The sequence below is a fragment of the Mesocricetus auratus genome, unplaced genomic scaffold (assembly GCF_017639785.1).
Source record: "Mesocricetus auratus isolate SY011 unplaced genomic scaffold, BCM_Maur_2.0 Super-Scaffold_100014, whole genome shotgun sequence".
NCBI lineage: Eukaryota > Metazoa > Chordata > Mammalia > Rodentia > Cricetidae > Mesocricetus > Mesocricetus auratus.
In genome coordinates this window covers 23,886,426-23,902,957 of record NW_024429197.1, presented here as the reverse complement: position 1 = coordinate 23,902,957, position 16,532 = coordinate 23,886,426, and the positions used below count along the sequence as shown (strand labels likewise).

Sequence of the window (16,532 nt, the reverse complement as noted above, 5' to 3'; positions counted from 1 at the left end):
TGGGCTTCATATTTACTTGGCCTTGTCTTTCCCTCCTGCCACGTGTATATACAAACCTCCTTTCCTCCGCTAACTCATCAAGGCCTGACCCTTCCCTCCGGTGGCTCTCCATCAAAGACCGTGTCTTGGGCCTTTAGGAACGGTTAACCTTCACTAGGTAAGTCAGGATCCTCCTTCAGTGCTTTACCATACTTCTCCAGGCGTGGGCTATGGCATGATGGTGGTGTCCACATACATCGGCATCTACTACAACGTGGTCATCTGCATCGCCTTCTACTACTTCTTCTCGTCCATGACGCACGTGCTGCCCTGGGCTTACTGCAATAACCCCTGGAACACCGCTGACTGTGCCGGTGTCCTGGACGCTGCCAACCTCACCAATGGCTCCCAGTCCACTGCCCTGTCTAGCAACCTCTCTCAGCTGTTCAACTACACCCTGCACAGGACCAGCCCCAGCGAGGAGTACTGGAGGTGAGGTTCCTGGCAGACACAGGATCAGGGGGACCTGGTAGCGGCCCTCAGCTCCCCTGTCCCCATCAGGCGGCTCTGCCTGGGTCATCCGCACACAGTGCCTGTTGCCCAGAGGGTAGAAGTTGGTAAAATGGCAGACTACAGAGGGCCATGGCAGACTTGAAGGTGACCTGGGAACCCTCCCAGAGTAGCAGGAGAGGAGGGCTGGAAGTCTTAAGTCCCCAGAGGCCAGTCAGGGCGTGGGGGTGGGGTAACATGTTAGGGAGAACAGCATGAGTGAGGGTCCCAGAGGACCAGAGGTTAGTCTCCAAGCTGTGGGAGCCTACTCCTTTGAAGACTAACGTGGATGGAGGGATCTTGTGGGCTTTGAGGTGGCCTTGAAGGGGCTCTGTTGTTGATAAGAGAACTAACAAGAATTAAGCTTCTACCTCATGCTGCAGAACAAAGGGAGCCGTGGGCATTCACTAGGCCATGGAGGCCAGGACAGGCAGACCCACTCTGTTCAGAGATGACAAAGAGACCAGTGTCTCTGGGCCCACTGAAGGGAGGCTGCTGCTGGAGGTGTTGGGGTCACTGTGTCCCAGATGGAAGATAGACAGCACAGTAGGGCCTTCTTCCTACATCTCACTGGAGAGGCCCAGGGTAGAGGATCTTTCTGTTGGTTCTGCAAACTTCTGTGGCATCTGCTCTAAAGGCCCCGTGTGCCTGTGGCAGGTGTACAATGGTCCCGAGCCTCTGCCCCAAGAAATCCAGTCTGTGGGTAGTGGTGACTTCTGTGAGACGGGGACAAGAGGTGGTGATCATAGCTGTCCAGAAGTGGGAGAGAGAGAGAGAGAAGTGGAGGAATTGAGAGGGCTGGGCTAGGTAAGCAGAGGCCAGGAGGAGGCAAACTGAAGCCGAGAGTAGGAACAGGTGGGACACTGAGAAAAGAGACGGGAAGGGCAGGCATACACCACATGGTACCGGCTTCCGTGGTGGCCTAAAAGTTGTCTGCTGTGTGATGGCGGCCAAAGGCAAGGAGGCCCAGGCACACTGAAGTTGTAGCTGGTCCTCTAAGTTCAGTCCTAAAAGTGCAGGCTCCAAAGATGCAGCTGTGGGGCGGGCCAGTTTCAGAGAGGACACAGGAGAGACAGCAAGGCAGAGCTCCCACCCAGCCAGAGGACTCTGGGTAACCATCCACCAGGCGGTGATATGCACTGAGCAGCTTGACCAAGATGGAAAGCCAGAAGATGAACTTCCCTGGAGCTCCCCAAAGCACAAACCCTGCCTTACCCTCCTCACCCCAAACAGATGCTACAGTGTTGTCAGCCTCAGGGGCAAAGCTCTGGAGACTTCAGCCAGTGAAACCAGTGGGGACTAGCTCTCAGAGAATCTGCCTAGAGACACAGACTGAGGGGACAGCTGGGCTCTGCTCCCCAGCTGCAGCTATGCCAGGCCTACCTTACTGGCTGTTTCTAACCCCAATGGCTCCTTGCTGCCACCTCCTGGAAAGCCTGGAAAGATACTTTCCCCCTGCTGTACTGGTGATTGAACAGCACCCCACACCCACCCTCGTGCATGCTAGGCAAGTAAGTGCCTTAGCCCGAGCTATATCCCTAGCCTTCTTTTTACTTATTTTTAATTTTGAGACAAGGTCTCACTAAGTTGCCCAGGTTGGTCTTGAACTTGTGATCCTCCTGCCCAAACTCTGGAATAGCTGGGATCATAGGCCAGCATCAACAGGGCTGGCTCAGAAACGATCCTTAAGAGAGCCGTGGTTGGAAGGAGGGGGTGGGCAGGTGGGTATATATTCAGTGGCAGAACATTTGGCTATCATGCCGGAGGCCCTGTGCTGGGGTCCCGAGTCCCAGAGGAGGACTGCCCAGGCCTCACTGAATCAAGGAGAGTGGGGGAATTGGTACTACCTACCCTGCCCTAAGGATTAGCTCTAATAAGTCTTACAAGCTCTGCTTTCAGATTTAGCGACTGGCATCTCAGGGTTAAGGAGCCGGGCAGCTCCGGAGGTGGCTGGGCTGTGTGTTCCAGGCCTGCCCTGGCTCTGCTGTTGTCGGGTCCTAGGCCAGTGGTGCTCTGCCAGTGTTCTCCGCCCTAAGTGTTCCTTTGAAAGGTAGCATGATGTAGTTACTGTTTTATGAATGAAACCAGCAGGTGAAAAGAAAGATGAGGGGGCTGGGGTGCGGCTCAATGGCAGAGCACTAGCACTGGTGAGGTCCTGGGTTTGATCTCTAGCACCTAGACAAAAACTTACAAACAAATGCCTTGAAAGTGAGAGACTCCAGAAGGGCAGGTTTCTGAGCCGCTCCTCCTTCTCCCCCTTCCCCCCTCCCCAGACTTGGTTTATCCTCCTCTGTGCTGGTCTGAGAACTCCTTCCGAACCCCAAGCTCATGACATGGCTTTCTCGGCTCCAGAGCCTCCGTGGCAGCCGGTACCTGACACAGAGTGGACTCTGATCCCAGCTCCACCCTCCCCACTCCGGTGTCTCATGCCAGTGTCATAGTCCTGCTGGCATCTCAAACCCTGGCTCTGCCTCTGGCCCCATGTGTGTTCATGGGAGCTCACCAAAGCTCCCTAACTTTAAGTGTCCACCTGTCAAAGCTGGGTGGCTTTAATTCTTCCCTTGCTGTTTCAGAGGTGAAAGGTGGGAACGTGGCATAAATCTCAGAGGTCAGTAGTAAGTGCTCGAATGTACCTGTGGAGAACCGGAAGAGGGTGTCTGTCTTCTAGGCCAGTTATTGTCTGCTCAAGGAAATAGGATCTCTCTGTATCTGGAGTTTGGGATTTTTGTTTTTTTTAATTTGGCTAGCCTGAACTCCTTATGTAGAACTGGGCTAGTTTTGAACTCACAGAAAGCCTCCTGCCTCTGGCTCACAAATGCTGAGATTAAAGGCATGTGTCAAACCTGACTTTTTTTTTTTAATTTGAGGTGGGAGCCTTGCTAATATCTGGCAAAATTTTAGACAGGAAAAGAGCTGAGCATGGTGACACACCTGTGATCCCGGCAGCTGGGAGGCTCAAGCAGAGGATTGTAATTTGAAAACCAACCTATGCTACCTAGTGGGCCTAGTCTCAAAAAAGAAAGAGGGGGCAAATAATTCCTGAGAGGTCATATGTCAAAAGCCAGCTTAGCTTATAAATAAGTGACATTCCAAAATGCTCTGAGGTTAATTGTTTGATCTCAAAAGCACATGGTCCAAAGCAAAACAAAGAACTAAATACAGTACAACCTAAAATAAAGCTAGAATTCATTCCTTGGTTCCCAGGCTAACCATCTAAGCTCTGCACTCCCAATACAGCAATGCTGTACTCAAAAATAACATCAAATACTGCCATCTTAGCATGTATAATTAGGCAAAGTGTTTTTTTAATCCTTTAAATGAAAAAAGGTTTTCTTGACTTGAACGTTGACTCAGTAGAAGCCAAGTGACTCAGAAGCAGTCAGAGCCTGTGGGTATTCCAAAGGACCCAACCTTGCCAGGATTGTTGTCTTACATAGGAAGATCCAGGCAGGCCTGGCCTGGGCTGCCAGGAGTCCCAGTCCGTCGTCTTCAGCTATGAATGGCCTTGTCTGTCTATCTCAGTGGGCCAACAAAATTGTTTGCTATGTGTGCTATGAAGGGAGAGAAGGCAGGGAATCTGTTAAAGGGAACCTGGAGCCCCTGTGTCTCATGGCTCCAGAATGTCACCGCTCTCTGTGTGGATTCCTGTATGGCTGAGCCAGGAGAGGATCATGCCAGCCTCTCCCGGTGTAGACCGTTGGGGAACCCGGGCAGAGGGAGGAGGAGTCAGACAGCACCCTCTGCAGGCCATGCTGTGACGGGTGACCTGGGAGGAAGCCTAAAGGAGGCAGCAGAAGTCTCCTTTGGGTGGTCAAGCTGGCCTACCAAGCAAACACCAAGTTCCAGCTCTGACAGCATTGTTCCGTGAAGATCCAGAATCGTATCCCATCCCAAGGCATTCAAAGTGTCTGCATGAGGTTTGAGAGCTGATGTGGATATAGCTGAGGATGCTGGGGCGAGGGTAGGGTGGGGAAACAGCCTCCAAAGGGAGCTACGCTGAGTCTCCAGCGGCAGGAGAGGAAAGAAGGGAGCCTGCGTTTGACCTATGTTGTGATGGGGAAATGAAGATTCAAGATGTCTTTCCTGCTTCCTTCTCACCTCTAGCCTGGATTGTCCATTTGGGCTCCCTCCTTTCTGCCTCCCAGCCCATTTGCCACAGTGTTCATTTATTCGAGATCAAATAATTGAGCATCTCTCAGTGCCAGGCAACAAAGATGCATACCATAAACAAAGTGAACCAAGCTCTCACCATCACAGAGGACCGAGGACAAAAGCCATAAATAGGCTTAGTTGGTAGAGTGCCTTCCTTGCATGCATGGAGCCTTTGGTTTGAGCTTCAGCATCACATAAAACCTGCTAAGGTGCACACACCTGTAATCCCAGCATTCAAGAGGAAGAAGCAGTAGGATCATAAGTTCAAGGTCATCCTCAACTACACAGTGAGTTCAAGACCAGCCTGGGTGACATGAGTCCTTTTCTCATATAAAGCAAACAAACTATCAATAGCAACATATACAGAATGAGAGAAGGATGTGTATGCTGTCAAGGAACACAGAGTAGGGGTAGACATGCTGGTCTGGGGTGAAAGCTGCATTTTAAACTATGTAGCCAAGACCCATTTGAGAAGTGGCCATCTGAATAAAGACTGGAGGAAGTGTGGGGGGGTCATGTAGACAAGCCCAGCTATATCCTAGATAGGCATGTAGTGGCGTTTTGTTCACATGTGTGAAAGATGTCAAGGTGGCACAGGGCCTTGTGTCCACATAGATCTCTGGTGGGAGGAGATGGGGAGAAGCCACTTTATTCAGAGACAGTGACAGTAGCGTGGATAAAGGCTTTGGGGTGGGGACAGACACACATTTGAGAAAAACCAAATCCAATGTAGCTAAAACTGTGAGCAAAGGGGGAGAAGGAGGAGAGATCAGAGAAATGGCAGGACCAGGGACACGGATCCTATAGGGCCTAGAGAAATGGCAGAACCAGGGACACCGGATCCTATATGGCCTAGAGCCATAGAGAGGCATGAATATCCTAGAACAAAAGCCTCAAAGGCCTCTCATTGCGCTCAGGAGGAAACGAATTCCTCAGCCTCACTTTCACTACAGTGAGACCCCTTCCTCCCCATAGCCCTTCTTCTCTTCCTGCTCTATCCCAGCCTTTCTGAGCTAACCAGCATGCCCAGGCTGGTCATGCTAGCTCCTGACCCCCTGCCCTGTTGCAGGCCTGCTCTTCCCACCATTCCTTTCACCCACATCATGTCTCACACCATAATTCCAACCTCACCTTGTCATGAAAGCCTTCATCCTGGCTCTTTCCCTGGGTAAGATGCCACCCCCAACCCCCATGCCCCATCCACTCTGCGATGTCCTTCTCACCCATGGCAGACCTGTTTGCTCTCCTCCACCGGCTTCCCCAAGGGCCAGGAAGAAGCCTCCTGTCCCAAGTCCGGGACCTGGTACATTAAGTATGTGATTAACCGAAAGAGCACAACCTACCTGGCACAGGGCTACAGGTGGAGCCACACCCACACAGGGAGGAGCTAGGGTGACATCATTGCCTGCTCTGCTTAGGAGAGCTGGAGCAGACTTATGGTATACCTGTCACTGAAGGCTCTCTGGAGGAGGTGCTTCTGATAGGATAAATGGACGTTTGAAAGTGTGGGTGCGCGTGCGAAAGGGCCTGGAGTGGGCCCAAGCTGAGACTGGGCGTCACCCTGCCCCCGGAGGGAAGACTAGCTCAAACTTGACCTGATCTCTTAAAGCCCTTGAGGGTCCCAGGAGGAACTGCAGGGCAGAGGGCTGGGGACCCCAAAGCAGCTCCTCTTCTCCCAGAAGCAGGCTTCTGGGACCTTGCAACATGAGACTTGCTGGGTAGCAGAGGCTGACCCTTGGTGACAGTCACCTCCCCCTCCCCAGGCTGTATGTGCTGAAGCTGTCTGATGACATTGGAAACTTTGGGGAGGTTCGGCTTCCCCTCCTAGGCTGCCTCGGCGTCTCCTGGGTGGTGGTCTTCCTCTGCCTCATCCGAGGAGTCAAGTCTTCAGGGAAAGCAAGTACCCTTCCCAGGCAGGGTTTGTTCCCGCCCTGCCTCTCCTTTCTGGGTTGATGGGAATCTGAGGGGGGAGTAATGGAGCGCCCCAGGAGATAAAGAGGGACCAGAGCCAATGGGGGCTGGGGTCAGGGAGGTAGTAGGAGGGTGAGAAAGGGTTCTAGAGGAATCCATGGAACCTGTCTTGTCTCAGGTGGTGTACTTCACGGCCACATTCCCCTATGTGGTGCTGACCATCCTGTTTGTTCGTGGAGTGACCCTGGAAGGCGCCTTCACGGGTATCATGTACTACCTGACCCCACAGTGGGACAAGATCCTGGAGGCCAAGGTGGGATGTGGAGACTTGGTCCCAAAGGGACTAGGGAGGGGGCAAATGACCCGGCATCTGACTACAGTGGCTCACTGGCATCCTCTCCACAGGTGTGGGGGGATGCCGCTTCTCAGATCTTCTATTCCCTGGGCTGTGCATGGGGTGGCCTCATCACCATGGCATCCTACAATAAGTTCCATAACAACTGTTACCGGTGAGTGCCCCCTGCCAGCTATCAGGCTGCCCCCATTTTCTGTCCTCTCCACAGCCTGACCCTGGATCCACAGGGCCCCTGGACTCCCATGCAGTCTGCTGCCTACCAGGGACCTGCTGTACTCATGACCTTAGGATCCTGTATTTCAAGTGGGTCCTGAGAATAGAAATCAAAGTACTGGCCAGTGAGGGGGATGGATAGATGAGGGGTCAGGAACCCAGGACTCACTTTAAAAGGCCTGGAGTGGATAGAAAAGGAGTTAGGACATTTGTGTTTCTAGAATATCGTATCTCCATGTCTTCTCTTGGCATAAACTGAGGAAAGGGACATAAGCTGGTCTAAACTGTCCTGTTTTCCTCTCGCTCAGGGACAGCGTCATCATCAGCATTACCAACTGTGCTACCAGTGTCTACGCTGGCTTCGTCATCTTCTCCATCCTAGGCTTCATGGCCAATCACCTGGGTGTAGATGTGTCCCGAGTGGCAGACCATGGCCCTGGGCTAGCTTTCGTGGCTTACCCTGAGGCCCTCACACTGCTGCCCATCTCCCCGCTCTGGTCCCTACTCTTTTTCTTTATGCTCATTTTGCTGGGACTGGGAACTCAGGTATGACACACCTGCGTGAGTGCGTGCATGCGTACATGTATGTGTGTGTGTGGTGTGTACACACAAGTATGTGAGTATGCATGATGGCAGCTTGGGCAGGAGGACCTGGGACAGAGGGCAGGTCCTTCTTCTGATGGCTGTGTCTGTAGTTTTGCCTCCTAGAGACCCTAGTCACTGCCATTGTGGATGAGGTGGGGAATGAGTGGATTCTGCAGAAAAAGACCTATGTGACCTTGGGTGTGGCTGTCGCTGGCTTCTTGCTGGGCATCCCCCTTACCAGCCAGGTAAGAATGGAGATGTAGGGGGTAAAGCAGGTTTGCACTTGCCAGGGTACTTGGGAGTGGGTGGGTAGCTTGGTCTGTGACACCCTGGCTCATCTGCCCACTGGCCCACAGGCAGGCATCTACTGGTTGCTGCTGATGGACAATTATGCAGCCAGCTTCTCCTTGGTTGTCATCTCCTGCATCATGTGTGTGTCCATTATGTACATCTATGGTAAGTGCCACCCTCCATTGGCTTCAAGTCTCCCAGTCTCTGGCTGGCCCACTCCGTCCTTCTGGGCTGCTGATCCCCCCAACTCCCATCTCTCCAGGACACCGAAATTACTTCCAGGACATCCAGATGATGCTGGGGTTTCCGCCACCTCTCTTCTTCCAGATCTGTTGGCGTTTTGTCTCTCCAGCCATCATCTTTGTGAGTTCCTCAGGGGCCCTCACTGTTCCTACTGCCCCTTGGCCAAGTGTTCTCTTGGGGGCCAGCAGAGCAAGAACAGGAAAACATCCACCCAGCCACAGCTGAAGGACTTTGGGCATCTGAGAGGGCTGAATAGTCAGATGTGTGCACACTCGGAGGCACTAGGCCCTAGCCTTGGGCTAGGAAGGGGGTATAGAGCCCCTTGTTTGACTAAAGCCAATACTTCTGCTCAGAGCTGCCACAACTTTGGGGACATAGCCTCACTCCCTGGCATTGTTGCCCAGCTGCCTCCAATGGAGCCCAGGAGTTGTTGGTGTTGGTGTGGTTTCTGTCGACCTAACTGCTCTTACCCCAGATGTGCATGGAGGCTGCTCCCAAGCAGGGAGACAGATGGCAGATACACGGGATGTGGCAGTGTTCCTAGGCAGTCCAGGACCTGTTGGTGCAGGGCTAGGAGTTAGGTCAGCTCTGGGCCTCCAAGGCTGGGAAGTTGGCTGGCTTTGGAGGGCACATCCCCATTTCCAAGAACATTCATCTGCGGGCTGCTCTGGTGGTAGGGCTCCCTACAAGGCCAGGAGCCAGGCCCTCCCTTCACCCTGTTCATGAACTTGTGCAGCACCTCTCTGGGTTATCACTGTTCTCTCCACCCTACAGATAAGGAAACCAAGGCACAGGGATGTTAAATAGGCCCACTGCCACACAGTAAGGGCAAGAGCCCCATGCAGGCCAAACCATGCTGCAGGAGGAATGGCCTGGGGTGCTAAAACTTGGCTCACTTTGCTGCTTGTTTGAGGTGAGAAGGGGGAGGGGCTGATGGCATAGTAGTCACTGTAGAAGAGGGTCGGAGTGTCCACTCAGTCACTGTATAGTGTCAGGGTGCACTTGGTGGCAAGACCGTGTCCAGAGTTACCTGTGCCCTCCCCAGTTCCTTGGAATCATGGAGAGCTCTGTATCAGACTTCCACACTGGCTCATGTTTCTGAAAAGAGGCCCCTGGAGGACTGAGGCCTCCACCACATGGGGTGTGGGATGTTCCTGAGCCTGGCACACGCAACAGTTGTGGCCTCAGGCCCAGCACTGAAACAGAAGAAGCGGAAGTCTCCTTTCAAGGCAGAGGGGCCAGAGTGGCTAAAGCCATGGCCTAGCACCATGCCCTCCCTTGGGGTCTTGGGACTGGCCCAGGACACACCCTCCTATTACCTGGGGTCACCCACCAAGGGCCTTGGCCTGGATCCTGTGGGTCCTCTAGGAATAGAGATGGAGTGAAACAGGCTGTGCCTGCAGAGCCCAGATGGAGGTGCCTTGAGGTGAGGACAGGAATCCAGGCTAGGCAGACATAGTCATGCTCTCTTCGGTGCTTTATATGCCCTCGAATCTGACAAATCTTACTCTTCCCTAAGTCCAATGAAGGAATTCGTCCTCACATGCATCAGGCTTGGCTAAGCCAGGTGTGGTGTAGTGGTGCTTGCCCTTAACCCCAGCCCCAGGGAGGCAAAAGGCAGAGGCAGGCTGATAACTAGATTTGAGGCCAGCCTGGTTGGTCTACACAGAGTTTTAGGCTAGTCAGGGTGACACGGTGAGACCCTTTCTCAACTCTCTCTCTCTCTCTCCCTCCCTCCCTCCCTCCCCTCTTCCCTCTCTCCTCATTCCCCCACTTTCCTTCCCCCTTCCTTCTCCTCATCTCCCTCCTCCCTCCCTCTCCCTTTTTCCTTCCTCCCTTTCTCACCTCCCTCCCCTCCTCCCCCTCACCTCCCTCCTCTCTCTCCTCCTCCCCCTTTCCCCTTCTCCCCCTTCCTCCTCTCTCTTCTCTCTCTCTTCCCTCCCTCTCTCTCCAGGCTCTGCCAGGAAACTATGTGTGGTACCCCAGGAAGGATGCCCTAGGTTCAGTGTGGGAAGGGTTAGAGAAACTTGAGCTCCAGGGTGTCCCTAAAGGCTGAGAGGCATGTTGAGTCTTTCTATAGGGCCCTGTGGGTGTGGGCTACAAGCCACCTGGCCAAATCTGTTTCTTTTAGATCCTCTGCTTGCTGCAGCCACTGGCCTCACTCCTAGCCTCATCCACCTCTTTCTAAAGACTTGTTCCAGTCAGTCTCCTACCTGGCACTCAGCATTTTTAGCCTCTAGGCACTCTCCAGGTTTAATATCAATGTTATCATAGCCATAGTGAAGCAGGACCTTGCCTAGGCTGTCCTTCAGCCCATCCCCTAATCCCCCACATCTCCTGGCACAAATCAGCTCAAATAGATAAATGAGATTGTGCAAGGAACCTTAGAACCAGAGTTAATGCAATCGTAGGCGCTTTCAGGACTATGGGAAACAGGAAGCCAAAAATCCAGAAAGGCTTCCTGAAAGAGGTGGCGTCAACTCAGGGCTTGACAGGAATGCTGAGAATGTGTGTAGAATGGAAGGAGGAGGTAGGAAGAAAAATGCTGGGTGTGGTGGAAACCTGAGGCAGGGACAGTGTGGCCAGCAGGATAACAGGTCATCTGGCAGGGTTGAGCCTAAGGCCAGGAACTTGCCCTTATCTCAGTAGGCAACACAGAGCCCAGAGAAAAGCATGGCTGCTCTCCAAGGGGGGTAGCAACTTGCTTGTTCTCTGCCAGTTCAGGACTCTGGCAGAAACACCTCTTTTCCCTCTATAGTGCCTACGTGCCCGACCAGCCTGGGGCAATGGGTTGGTTCCTCCTGCTTCTTTTGCACAGGTTGCCTAAGCCCTGACCAAAATGCCATTTGCTGCGTTGGGTGTCTGGAGAGGAAGGGTTACTGATAGGAGGGCAAGCCTGGGGTCCAGAAGGGGCTCTGGCCAGCCTCGCACCATCCACCTCTATCCTCTGCAGTTCATTCTCATCTTCACGGTGATCCAGTACCGGCCAATCACCTACAACCACTACCAGTACCCGGGCTGGGCTGTGGCCATCGGTTTCCTTATGGCTTTGTCGTCCGTCATCTGCATCCCGTTGTATGCGCTCTTCCAGCTCTGTCGCACAGATGGGGACACACTTCTTCAGGTGAGGAGTGAAGGCGGGCTGGGTAGCCAGGTGAAGTGGAAACCCTTCCACTTAAAGGTTTTCTTCTGACTCACTCTTTTCCTGCGCCCCCTGCCTGCAGCGTTTGAAAAATGCCACAAAGCCAAGCAGAGACTGGGGCCCTGCCCTCCTGGAGCATCGGACTGGGCGCTATGCCCCTACCACAGCCCCCTCTCCTGAAGATGGGTTTGAGGTTCAGCCACTGCACCCGGACAAGGCCCAGATCCCCATCGTGGGCAGTAATGGCTCCAGCCGCCTCCAGGACTCCCGGATATGAGCACAATGGTTGCAAGGGAAGAAGCCCCACCCAACCCTTGCTCCCACCACAGAGACTGGGGACGCAGTGGACAGGTGTGACCACCTGCCCCATCATGCCCTGACCAGGACAGCTGCTGTCACCTTGGCCACCACTGCTAGTGCAGACATTTGTGCTCATGTCCCCAGTGTTTACATGTCCTTTGGATGCCGAGACAGCAGTTAAGGGTGGGAAAGCGATAGGGTTGCTGTGGGGGTAGGGGTGTCCAAAGCACTTTGGAGGAGGTCTCAGGCCAGGCTTCATATGGCCTCTGATACCCTCACACTCTCCCCTGAGCTGTTTGACTAAGGGATAAGAGGTTCCACACCCCACTTGTTGCCCTCCAGCCTCATGACCAGTGTTCTTGACTGCAGCCTCTGCCCTGGAAAACCTTTATCTTCCTGCTCGGGATAAGGTGAGGGGCTACGGGCTCACAGTGTTACTTAGACTGTACCATCCAGCCCTGTTTACTTGTGTAATTATTTTTGTAAAAATGGTATCGTCTGTGGTTGCCACTCCCTGCCCCAGCCGCGGATCCAGTCTGTCTTCCAGGCCTGCCTGCACCTCGCTTGGCTGCTCCAGGGCCTCTGCCCTTTGTCCCAAGCCCTGGTTGCCAGGCCCAGCCAGCCGAGGCCGTGACCCAGCAGCCTGCCCAAAGCACTTATGGAGGGAAAGAGAGGGGACTTCTCAGTCGGAAGTTTGAGCCCAAAGCCCTGGGGAAGGGGACCCTGCACGACTTCCCTTGTCCACCCTCCTCTGGGTTGAAGGCCCAGTCTTCCCAGATGTGCTACCCCCATTCAGTGTGCCAAATGGCCCCGGTCCACGTGCCCGTCGCCCCTCTGCAGCCAGAGCTCCTCCCAAGGCCTGCAGTGTCCATTTGTCCATCCCTCGTGCTCTCTGCAGTGACAGCCCTGGCCAAGCCACCTCTAATCCTCTGTAGCAATAACGGTGTGCCGCCCACCACTGCCCATTGTGCACCACTAGGGTTTTAAAGTCCATAGATTTTAATGAAATTTCTATTCCTGTCTCTGAGCTGCTGCTGTGCTTTGTCTGGGTCCCTTGGGGACAAAAGTCAGGCTGGGATGGGACCTCTGTGTGCCAAGCCTCTGTGGAGGCCTGAGTGGAAGAGAGGGACCAAAGGCTTTGATGGTTAGAGCAGGTGTCCTGCCATCAGTCCTAAATACCAGTGACCTGGCAAGGGGTGGGGCTGGGACCAGACTAACACGCAGCTTTGTGGGGACTATGTTGAGCTCGTCCGAGAATGAAGCAGAAACAGTTAGAGCTGTGGCAGCTGGAGGTAACAGCAGATGGGGGGGTTACAGCAGAAGCCTGTTTTGTGACCAGCCTCAGGTCGGAGCCTGGGACGCTGCACTGGACACTGCTGTGGAAGCAGGCTCTTCCCAGTAGCTGTATCGAAGCTGCCGTCCCCATCGGCGGGTGGTTGCCTGACCTTGACGTTGGGGGCAGCGTTCCAAAGGAGGTGTGGGCATGTAGCCATGGAGACAAGGAAAGGGTCTGAGGCCTGGAATGGACCTCAAGGGCTTCTGCCTGCACAGGACAGGTAGCTGTGAGATGACCATGACCTGACCCTTCATTCTATCCTGCCCACCCTGTGTTTTGGTGTACCTATGCTTGGCAAAGACACCGGACGGCCCCAGAGAGGCCTGTAGCTCCTGTTCCATGGCCGCCTTCTGTTCCTTTATCTCTGAGGAAGGGCATAGAGACAGCAGTATGTGCATATGGGGAAAGGTAGGGGCAGGGTACACTGAGGGCTTGCATGGGGTCCTTACCTGCCAGGGTGGGCTCTAGGGTGGCCTTGGAGGGCTGGCAAGCCTGCATCTGCTCTCTTTCCAGACAGTGCTGTGGAGAGAGCTGGTTCAGGGACCGTGTCTAAAGGTAGAGACCAAGAGCCCTAGTCTAGGGCTCAGGAGCATGACCATGACCATGCAGCCTTGCAGCCCGACCATCATGAGCACAGAGCCCGTGGAAAGCCAAGCTTAACGAGATAGTAGCTGGGCATGCACTCAAGTGAGAGAGGAGGCAAGAGGCTGTCAAGTGGGTTAGTGACCATGGCCTCTGAAACAGAAGATATGGGTGTAGGACTCGAACAACCTTGGCATGCACATAGGTACACAGACACACAGGTGTGATCTCTGCAAAGCAGAGAACCTGAGGGAAGGCTCAGGGTTGTGCTCACCTGCAGCTCAGAGACCTCTCTCTGCAACATGTGACACTCCTCCTCCAGGAGGTTCCTAGACAGGAGCATGGACAACCAGAACCAGTGAGGCAGGACCTCCCCAGCTGAGCCCCTCACATGGCCCCAACCTCCAGAGCCACCAGAAGCCACCCCGTCCATTTTCAGGTCACACCATTCTCTGCCTGGGCACAGTCTTCCAGCACCTGCCATTTCTAGACCCCAGCAGGCACCGTCCTCTTCTGGACCCTGGTACTGAGCCTTGGCTCATCCCGCCTCCATCAGCCCCCACATCACAGCCTGCTTGGCTCCCCTTGTGCCTAGGGCCCTGGCTTCTCCTGGTCTGTACTTGGATACTTGCTGGTATTGTGTCTGTCACACATACACACACACACACACACACACACACACTCACACACATACACGGTCTACCTACCTGTACACTCCCTTTCAGGCAGTCCCAGCCCCTAAAGGTCCACCCGTCTTCTTGCCCCCAATCCACACACACTCAAGTGCCCCTAGGCCTCACCTCAGGTGTCTGGCAACCTGGTCAATGTTAGACACATTCAGATCGTCCTTGATGACACTGAGGTCCCTGTGACAGCTGCTGACAGGTGAAGTTAACATCACCCCCTCCGCGTTGCTCATTCTAGTCCTTCAGGGAACAAATGCCACTTCTAGATAATTTTGCTTTCCTTGCACAAACAACATAATATAGTAAAAACAACAGTTCCAGAGCCCAGGCTTACACGTGGGTTCTGCCACCTTCACTGTGTGACCTCAGGGAAGTTGTTTATCTTTTTGAGCTTTTTATTCATTTTTTTTTCATCTGAATACTGGGGACAATGCTCAGCTTATAGGATTGTAGAATTTAAGTAAGAAATTGGTACAGTCTACTTATGAACACAAGCCCATGCATTTACCTCATTCTGTCCCCAACTGAAAATGTCATTTGTCACCTCCTTTCAGCTCTTTATGTACCTCTAGTCCAGTCCTCAATCTTGTTCACTAGGCACGAGAAGAACTGCTCACTGGACATGGCCTCCTGTCCTCTCCTGCCTGCAAAAACTCGTCTCTCTTTCATTTGCTTGGAAAACTGTTCCTCATACTCCAGGACCCAGAGCTAAGCAGTCATCCCAGCAAGCTTTGCCTGCTTCCAAGCCGGGCAGGTGTCCCCTCGGCACTTCAGCCCTGGAGTGCCAATCCCTATCACAAGTGGCTGAGTGGGTATAAAAAAAGTTTCCAGCCCCATGATGAGAACTCATCTATGGAATTGGGTGGGATGCACCGATTGACCGGGGCCTTCTGCCTGGCAGGGACAGAGCCTCCCTCTTTACCATCGTTTTACCTGGGCTCACCAGCTCTCTTCTGGGACAGTTTCTCTTGTGCTGAGTCACACCTGGGCTCCTCTAAGGCAAAGCGAAGGACCCTGGGATTATACTGGGCCCATGCCTGGGTCTGGTCCCTGAAAACGTGCATGAAGGGACCTGAGGGCCTCCTTTCAGGAAACCACAGGAAAGGCCACACTGGCTCTTTATCAGGGCAGCCCATCTGATGTCCGGGCAAGGTGGCCAGGCCTGAGACTCCCACCTGCCCTCACAGATAGCCTTAAGGCGGAGGCCTTGGAGCAACTGTCGGAGTTCTTGGCGCATGATATCCCTCAAGAGGGGTGGTGGTGCCAGAAGGGAGGGAGAGTCAGAGATGGGGTGGGATCCCGAGGCTTGAGAAGATCGAAATTCTTGGAGCAGTGCCTTTAGCATCGCCACCTGCAAGGAGAGCTGGGGCACCTTGCCACTGGGGCAGAGGGGATGGGTGTGTGCGTGTGTGTGTGTTTGGGGGGGGCTGCAGGGATGGGGAGAGTCAAACGGGGGAGAAAGGGCAGACAGTGAAAACAAGGTGTTAGGGGGGTCACCAAATAGAGCCAGGGACCTGATGGAGGCAGGAAACCACGCGAGTTGTAGGGCAGGCCTGGAATGCGACCCACCCCCACCCACCGGACTCCCACCTCCTCTCGCAACTCCAGGCTCAGGTCCACGGCTGCCTCCCCCAGAATCCTCTTCATTTCAGGCCGCTCCGGGAGTGGAACATGTTCCTCCACCAGCTCCCACAGTGCTGGGGAGTCCCCGGACATGGCCTGCGTGCGTGGCGGCCCCCTGTTCAGACCTATGGGACGGGCCGACCGCCGGTCAGAGTGCTAGATTTCCTGGGAGACCGATGGTTGCTCCGGACCAGAGCCACGCCCGCCGAGCCCCTCCCATTGACATCGAGGCCCCGCCTTGTTCTGCCTATATCGCAACACTGGAATTGCGCTGTCTCTTGGTGGCCTACTTCGGCCGACCCTCCTGGGTCCGGGATCGTGACCACCTCTGGGGAAAACCAGGTTATGGGAACCTGGCCTTAGCTCCTTCCCTCCCAAGAGGCGGTCACCTGGGAAACCACCGAGCCCCAGGATCGCTCGAGAGGCCCCGCCCCGCCCACGGTGGTTGAGCCACATGCTAGTCAGCTAGCACTTGGGTTTACCCAGGTACACCTTTCTATCTCGGAGGAAGTAGAACTGGGAAATTTGGTCCTCCTGGGTTCGTTATTTCCTTACCTCTACTAGCCTGAAGGCAGCATCAAGATA

General features: G+C 54.1%; 2 protein-coding genes across 9 annotated transcripts in view; one reads left to right on the top strand and one right to left on the bottom strand.

Annotated features, from left to right (window-relative positions):
- The window catches only part of Slc6a9 (solute carrier family 6 member 9), a 34,231-nt gene extending 21,484 nt beyond the window's left edge, over positions 1-12,747 (top strand). For all 5 annotated transcript variants that reach the window (XM_040756833.1, XM_005083905.4, XM_013123412.3 and 2 more), the window contains 10 exons: positions 201-471; positions 6,444-6,576; positions 6,770-6,904; positions 6,997-7,100; positions 7,468-7,705; positions 7,855-7,989; positions 8,101-8,200; positions 8,298-8,398; positions 11,232-11,402; positions 11,503-12,747. In XM_040756833.1, coding sequence (XP_040612767.1) covers positions 201-471; positions 6,444-6,576; positions 6,770-6,904; positions 6,997-7,100; positions 7,468-7,705; positions 7,855-7,989; positions 8,101-8,200; positions 8,298-8,398; positions 11,232-11,402; positions 11,503-11,697 — 1,583 coding nt within the window. In that variant the 3' untranslated portion in view covers positions 11,698-12,747. The remainder of the gene's footprint in view (positions 1-200; positions 472-6,443; positions 6,577-6,769; positions 6,905-6,996; positions 7,101-7,467; positions 7,706-7,854; positions 7,990-8,100; positions 8,201-8,297; positions 8,399-11,231; positions 11,403-11,502) is intronic.
- Positions 12,702-16,511, bottom strand: Ccdc24 (coiled-coil domain containing 24). Of its 4 annotated transcripts, XM_013123417.3 has the most exons (8): positions 15,915-16,511; positions 15,500-15,675; positions 15,258-15,374; positions 14,439-14,564; positions 13,913-13,967; positions 13,506-13,575; positions 13,342-13,420; positions 12,702-13,263 (listed from the first exon to the last, which is right to left on the bottom strand). In XM_013123417.3, the coding sequence occupies exons 1-8, from the start codon at positions 16,038-16,040 to the stop codon at positions 13,062-13,064; spliced, it is 951 nt and encodes a 316-aa protein (XP_012978871.1). In that variant the 5' UTR covers positions 16,041-16,511; the 3' UTR covers positions 12,702-13,061. The 4 variants fall into 4 exon arrangements, with proteins under 4 accessions (XP_012978871.1, XP_040612770.1, XP_040612772.1 ...); XM_040756836.1 differs by lacking the exon at positions 15,500-15,675 and having other exon boundaries at positions 15,915-16,051; XM_040756838.1 differs by lacking the exon at positions 15,500-15,675 and having other exon boundaries at positions 15,258-15,318; positions 15,915-16,048.
- Positions 16,512-16,532: the final 21 nt, after the last annotated feature.